This window comes from Falco naumanni, chromosome 23 (assembly GCF_017639655.2).
Source record: "Falco naumanni isolate bFalNau1 chromosome 23, bFalNau1.pat, whole genome shotgun sequence".
NCBI classification, from domain to species: domain Eukaryota; kingdom Metazoa; phylum Chordata; class Aves; order Falconiformes; family Falconidae; genus Falco; species Falco naumanni.
Genome location: NC_054076.1, coordinates 280,868 through 288,341, shown reverse-complemented (window position 1 = coordinate 288,341; position 7,474 = coordinate 280,868). Strand labels below are relative to the sequence as shown.

The 7,474-nt window shown below is 53.9% G+C and overlaps 1 protein-coding gene across 1 annotated transcript; it reads left to right on the top strand.

Moving 5' to 3' along the window:
* The first annotated feature begins 922 nt into the window (after nt 1–922).
* On the top strand, nt 923–6,301 carry LOC121080231 (vigilin-like). Its single transcript, XM_040578086.1, has 6 exons — nt 923–998; nt 1,917–2,071; nt 2,408–2,623; nt 4,293–4,499; nt 4,977–5,192; nt 6,038–6,301. Exons 1-6 carry the CDS (start codon nt 923–925, stop codon nt 6,284–6,286), a joined length of 1,119 nt encoding a protein of 372 aa, XP_040434020.1. The 3' UTR covers nt 6,287–6,301.
* The last annotated feature ends 1,173 nt before the right edge of the window (nt 6,302–7,474 follow it).

Genomic DNA, 7,474 nt, shown 5'->3' with positions numbered 1-7,474 from the left:
CCACCCCGCAGCTCCCCTCAACTGCTTCCTCCTCACCAGCACCTGCTCAGCACCCCAGAGGGGCTTCCCGGAGAGTTCCCGGAGAGCCGGGGAAGGGGCTGTCCTGCACCGCCCCTCCAGACGGGCGCCGCGCAGGCAGACCCCCGAGCCCCGCCGAGGGAGGGCAGCGCCGCTGGCCGCCCCCCTCCCGCCGCGTCTCCTCACCTGCGCCCCGCGCCTCGCGCAGCCAGCGACCCCGACCGCCGCTGCCACGCGCGCACAGCTGGCGGGAAGAGGCGGCCCCTCGGCCTCGTGCCCAGCACAGGCTTCGCTGCAGGCCTACGAGAGGTAAAGCCGGTCCCGGGGCACCATCCTGGTGAAGAAGAGAGAAGTGCGTGACCTGCCAACACAGGGGTGGCCCCGCCCCCATGCGCCCTTTGGTCGGTTGCTATGGGAACGAGTCGGGCTGTTCCCCTGGCAACCGGCTGACAAAGGGCACACAGGGGAGGGACCACCCGTATGTTGGGAGGTCACACACATCTCTTCTTGACCACGATGGCGGCAGGCCCCTCGGCCTCGTGCCCAGCACAGGCTTAGCTGCGGGCCTACTAGAGGTAAAGCCAACTTGGGGTGTCCCCCTTTCCAGGAGGCTTCTTAGGTTGCACATCCTCTGCCTTCCTAACGAGGAGCTCTGGTTTTGATGCCCACTGTGCTATCAGGAAAAATCCCCCCTGAGTTTCTGTGTGGTTCAGCAAGAGAACAGGGCAGCAGACTGGCCCTGTAGGCGCTTCTCAAGAGGCCGGCTGGAAAAGTGCTCAGGAAACACGTCATTTGCCTTCCTGGAGTGACTTGTGTGCATCTTGAGTGGTGCTGGTAACAGTGTTGCCTCCTCTGTCTCTTCCAGTGGCATACCCGGATTGTGTGTGTGCGTGGGAAGTCGACGATGAGCTCGGTGGCAGTTTTGAGCCAGGAGAGCTTTGCCAAACACCGCAGTGGCTTGACGCAGCAGCAGGTGAAAGGTGAGAAGACACAGCTGAGTTCCTGTGATGTGCCTCTAAATGGAGACTGCGCAGGCAAGGTTCCTTGCTGTTAGCCAAGCTCGCTCCATGCCTCCGGCTCCCCCTAAGTGTCCAGGCACGGCGTTCGCCATTCCTAGGCTGGCGGCCTGCCAGACTCTGGCTTTCCACCAACAGGAGCACATCGGTGGTGCTGCACAGTGCCGGGCCAGGCGGAGGCAAGCCTCAGATCTTCACAGAGCTCTGGCTAGCAACGCTGTCAGCCGTGGGGCAGGGCATGTGCAAGCAGGGGTCATTGGGCTGCAAGAGAGCCTCGTGGGATCAGTGTGCTGGATTGTCACTTCCTCCTCTGCTCAGCCAGGTGCTGGGGAAAGTCAGTATAACCGTATTGGCTGACTCACTGATGGGTCTCGGCACCCATTCTCCAGCTGCGAGCTGGCCCGCTTGGCACAGACCAGTGCCCAGCTGAGTCGAACATAAGCTACAGGCTTTCCCTGGACTCTGCCCCAACTAGAGTGCTTCTGCTTCTCTCTGCCTTCTTCCTGGGCATGTGTCTGTCCTGTCCCCTTCTGACCTACAGCCTTGCTGTGTCCCTTTGATTTCTTTCTGCTTGGCCTGTTGTCCCCTGATGAAGCTCCTCTCAACAAAGCTGGCGATAATGTGCTGTGTTTGCTGCCACCATTCACTTGCACGGTTGCTTCCTGCATCCATAGCGGCACCTACTGCAGTCTGTGCTGTGCTGAGCTCAGCTGAGCTCCAGACTCGGCTGCTCTCCACAAGCATAACTGTAGCAGGGTGAACAGTAGTGCACAAGTCCTTTGTTGTCCCTCTTTGATGATGCCTCAATAGAGTTGCACTGCCTATGAATGGGGGCGTTTCTGTGGGGAGAGCATCTCATTGGCCTTGTTTGCTTCACCCCAGTAACAGCTTTAAACTCGGAAGAAGAGAAGGATCCTCCCACCTACGAGGAAGCCTTCCCTGCGCTCCCTGAGAAAGCACCATGTTTGGAAGCTGCCCGGGAACCTGCTGGGCCCTGGAGCAAAATCCGGCCAATAAAGGCTTCTGTCATCACTCAGGTTGGTGGGAGTGGGTGTCTTATCTCCCTCCTTTTCATCCCTCCAAAAAGTAGGTGAAGCGAAGCTTTCCCTGGAGTATGAAATCCCTTAGTGTGCCAGAGTAACTGCCTCTTTGCTGTCCTTTGCCCTGGGGCACAAGGAAGACTGCGGCTGAATGCTAGGACGGCTCTGGAGGGGGAGGGATGTGTTGAAAACTGCCCAGACAAAGCTCTGCATCCCTGTTGCACAGTCAGCTGGAACAGGCCTGAAGGGAGGATTGCAGAGGGAGGCACTGACAATCAAAAGCACACTGACACCTTGCTGTGCCCTGCTTGTGTCTGTCCCGTGGCTGAGCAGGTGTTCCATGTGCCACTGGAGGAGAGGAAGTACAAGGACATGGATCAGTTGGGAGAAAGCAAGCAGGCCAAGATCTGCCTTGACATCATGCAGAAGACGGGAGCTCACCTGGAGCTGTCTCTCGCAAAGGACCAGGGCCTTTCGATCGTGGTCTCTGGCAAGCCGGAAGCAGTCACGAAGGCTCAGCAGCAGATTGTCGCTCGACTGCAGACTCAGGTGAGGGCATCTAACTGTTTCTGCCTTCATCTTTGCTCTTCCCCAAGACTCGCAAATGCTTTGAGACCCTTGGGCCCATGTGCTTGTAAGCCAAAGAGGTGTGTTGTTACATGACTAATTCAGCTTTGCCATACGTTTTCAAAGCACCCAATTGGCAATTTGGAATAGGAATGAGGCTTAAAATAGGGTTCCAAGGTAATTACAGGCCGTGGTGTTGCATGAAGCGTGGAGTCTGCGATCTCCGGAACATTTGAGTTGCAACCAGTGACTTTGTGCTGAGGTGCTGGTGCTGGAGGGGGTGCAGGAGTAGTAGTGTGTAGGAGGAGTAGGAGGGCAAAGCTAGTAGTGTGTGAGAACGGGACTGTGCTTTTCCTGAAGCCCTTCAGAGGAGAACGTGGAAGGCTGGGAGAAAGAAAAGTAGAGAAAAGGAAGTCCTGCCAAAAGCCAAAAGCTTTGGGTCAGGGTTCTGCCTTGTGTAGCTCAAGGCACACTGGTAAGGAGCCACAACCCTGTTGTTTCGGTTGCTTCAGTCCTCTAGGTTTTGATCTCTTACCTTAAGGTTCTCGAGCTCATAGTCAAGGTGGTAGCTCTTGTTAGGATGTATCGCAGCCAGGTGTTGCAGTGTGTTTTAAAGTATAATGCCAAAGGTAGGTAATGCGATGTTAATACCATGTCTGCTTAGTGCTGTTCAGCCCCTGTGTCATACCCTGCCAGAGGAAAGAGAAAGGAACGAAACCCTACATCCACAATGTGCATCTGAAAAATCAGTTCAGGTCGTGCCGCCATAGATCCGTGAGCCACTGTTCCCAAATATACCTCCTACTGCCCTGGCCCCAGGTCTGGAAGGTGTGTCTGTATTCCAGCTTCTCTTAGGCTTGGCTGGCTTCAGGACAGGAACACAGAGCTGAAAAGTCACACCGAGTGATCTTTTCTTCATCTTTTATTTTTCCATTATAGCTTGAATGTTCATTGTCTGATTGCTGTTAGTGGTTACCTAATCCCAGGGACCAGGAGCACGATAGCAGTCATCAGCTACCAGACCTGTACAAACTCAGTGAGAAGGGAAGAAGTCAGGAAGCCCTTGTATAGACCAGCCCTTTAATGGTAGATTGAGAAGGACCCCTTTTGCATGTGGGGCCTTCTAGAAGCAGTCCCAGGAGCAGCACGTGCTACACTTGAAGACACCTTAGCACTTAAGTAGCGGTGAGCATCTGCTAGCTGCCTGCCTCCTGCAGTAGGTTTCTGGTGTTGAATTTCTCTTTCCTAGGAGTCATACTGTATGTCTTGTTCTCTGTAGCCTTGGCAGCAGGTGTCAGAGTTCAGATAAACTCCAGCTGTGCGCTGTCATCTCAGTTGTTGTCTGGTGTCTTACACTGGAGGAGAGGCACCTCCTCGTCTGTGTCGGAAGGCCTTTGCTAATTCAGGGTACCGCTCCTGTGCAAACAGAAGGGTTTTGAGGGAACGGTGGGGTCTATACTCCTGGCACGGAGGCGCTGTAGATCAACTGGTACAGTGTCAGCCCTCAGACAGAGTGTGCTGGGAAGGCGTTGTGTTTGCTCTGAGGAGCAGTACCACTGAGCAGCGTCTACCTTGCTGTCCCTGGCTCTGTTCCTGTGGATCTGCCAGTGCAGGCAAGGCTTCTCACAGATGCTTGGTTCTTCTGCTGCAGGCTTCAGCAACAGTTGCCATCCCCAAGGAGCACCACCGTTTTGTCATTGGAAAGAAGGGTGAGAAGCTGCAGGACCTGAAGCTCAAAACTGCAACCAAAATGCAGGTCCCCCGCCCAGATGACCCCAGCAACCAGATCAAGATCAGCGGCACTAAAGAAGGGATTGAGAAGGCCCGGCACGAGATCCTGCTTATCTCCGCTGAGCAGGTACCTCAGTACTGTGATCTCTCTCATGGCATTGGCTGCTCAGCCATTTTGCTTCCCCGTGGTGTAGTCGGAGTTTGCAGCCACCGTGGCTACAGTCAGTGGCTAACGTTCGCCTGAACGGAGACGTATGCTGTGCCACTCGCTGGCTGTGTGAGCACCGCTGCCAGGTCCTGAAACTTCTTGTGCTGCGTTTTGTCCATCTCTGAAGCCAAAACAAGCATTTGATAGTTGAAGCGACGCGTCTTAGGTGCCAGCTGAGATAAGGCAGGAGATCACAGGGGTGAATATCGTAAACAAGGAGCAGCAGCAGCAACCGTATTTGTAGATTGAAAGAGGTGGAGATCTACAAGCCCGCAAACTGAGAAGGTTGCTTGGGCCAGAGTGTCAGGCAGGACACCCCTGGGAACTTAGCTGTGCCTGGCAGAGACTGTAATATAGAGGGCAGTTCCCACCAAGGTCTGTTGTGGGCTCTTCCAGGGTAAGCGTGCCGTGGAGCGGCTGGACGTGGAGAAAGTGTACCACCCTTTCATTGCTGGCCCTTACAACAAGCTGGTGAGGGAGCTCATGCAGGACACAGGGACGCGCATCCACATTCCTCCACCCAGTGTCAACAAGACCGAGATAGTCTTCACCGGAGAAAAGGAGCAGCTAGCCCGGGCTGTGGCTCGAGTTAAGAAGATCTATGAGGAGAAGGTACGGATGGTCCATAAAGCTTCCCACCTTCCCCTGGCACCTGCTCCTAGGCACTCTTCCCTTCTTGTTCTACTTTTGTGCATCCCTCTGTTGCATCTGGCTCAGCAGCCCTTGCAGTACATGACCCCGAATCCTACCGTTTCCTCACTCGGCAGAGTGGGAGCTGGGCTGATACTATCCGGGAGGTGACAGATTTCTCGCTTTTCTGTATCGTGGGACTTAGCAGGCCACCAAGAGCTCCCCTGGCTCTTGTTCACACCGGTGCTACTAAGGAAGGAAAGAAGTGTGAAGTCTGCAGTGGTGGCCAGCTGACAGTATCAAAGTTGCTACCTAAGTAGAAGTTGCTGAAGAGCGAATGTCACTCCAGTTTATTTCCCACAGCCAACGCTGCTGTGAATATCCTTGTTGTGGGTTGCTGGGCTGTTTGTCCTCGTGGTTAGGTCTGTATTTGTACCGGTCTGGATTTCAACAATCGGCTTATAGCCTGCACAGTGTTGCATCACGGCACTGCCTGGGAGACGGCTGGGAGTTGAACCCTGTTGTCCAACGGGGGGACGGGGGGGACGACAACGACATGCCTGTGTGTGCGTGTGGTCTCTTCCATGCCGTGTCCCAGGGAGCTTGACACAGCATGCTAGTTTTGTACTTCCCCTGTGAATTTTTGAGCACAAGGCTTTCTGTAGGCAGGGGCCCAAGGGGTGCTAGGGTACTGCCGAGCCACTGTGCTCAGCTTGGCTTTGCTCTTTGCTGGGCGCAGAGTCTGACTGCATCTTGTGCCTCTTCCTGTCGCTCTTGTCCTTCCCCGCCCCCTTGTGATTGACGCCTCAGTGTCTCTGCCCCTACAGAAAAAGAAGACTACTACTATTGCAGTGGAGGTGAAGAAGTCCCAGCACAAGTATGTCATCGGCCCCAAGGGGAATTCCCTGCAGGAGATCTTGGAGAAGACTGGAGTCTCTGTCGAGATCCCACCCATTGACAGTAGCTCGGAGACGCTGATACTGCGAGGCGAGCCTGAAAAACTGGGGCAAGCATTGACTGAAGTCTATGCAAAGGTACTGACAAGATGGGCTAGGCCTCCTTTGAAGGTCCCATGAAGATACATTTGTGAGCACTGACGGGTGTAGCGGGGGTGCTCTCTCTTGGGCCATTAGAGGTGCAGCTTAGAAGTCAATACCGGAGGTGCAGCATGGGAATTGGAACTGAATTGTTGTGAAGGCCTCTTCCAGTTTGTCCATCAAACAGCTTCTCTGTTTTTCTGTCTCTCAGGCCAACAGTTTTGCCGTCTCCTCGGTCTCTGCCCCCTCTTGTCTTCATCGTTTCATTATTGGAAAGAAAGGACAGAACCTGGCCAAAATAACTCAGCAGATGCCAAAGGTATGGATGAGCTGGTTAGCTTAGCACCCCCGGCGTAGAAAAAGGTTTAGTCCAGATCACTCGTCACGGGAGAGAGAGGTGTATTCTAGCGTGGGTAAACCCAGGGGGAAATGACACAGATCTTTGCTGTTCAAGGGAACCCTCTCTTTTACTGCTGCAAACACTGCTCATCCTATGTTATTGTCATGGGTTGAGCCCTTCCAAGGAAGCTTTATGTGGTGCTGTTTTGAGAACTGATGTAGCAGGATACCTGGAAATGCTGAGTGCAGCAAGGCTTCTCCCTGGTGAGTTAGACGGTATCTAGATAAAGGCTAGATGAGTAAACTTCTCCAAAGCCCTTGCAGAAACCGGGACAGCACCAGAGCCTTGGGCTCTAGGCACTGCCATATGGCCGACATCGTTAAGTTACTGACTTGGGAAATTGTGGGGATTTTGTTTGGGCTTTTTGGGAAGAGGCGCATCTCTTAGTGGCAGGGATCGATGGTGTAGGCCTGACCAAGAGCATTGGCCTGGCTTGGATCTTGGCAAATTCTTAAGAGATTCATTGTCTTTCACCTCAAGGTTCGCATCAAATTCACTGGAGGAGAGGATAACATCACTTTGGAAGGGCCTACAGAAGATGTGCATGTGGCTCAGGAACAGATTGAAGCCATGGTGAAGGAACTGATGAGCTGGAGTTACTAGTTCCAGTAAGAAACTGGGGGAAGAAGGGGCAACAGAGCAGAGGGGCCCCTGCTTAGGGCCCTGCTTAGGGCCAGAAAAAATTAGAACTTGGTTTTTGGCAATTGTTCATTGAAACACGTACTTTGTGTGCTAACGCAAACTGTCAGCATTCCTAGAGTTGTATGTAACATGCTGCCTGTGTGGCTGAGGGCTGCCCGGCAAGTGTGATGTGTGTGAGAGACACA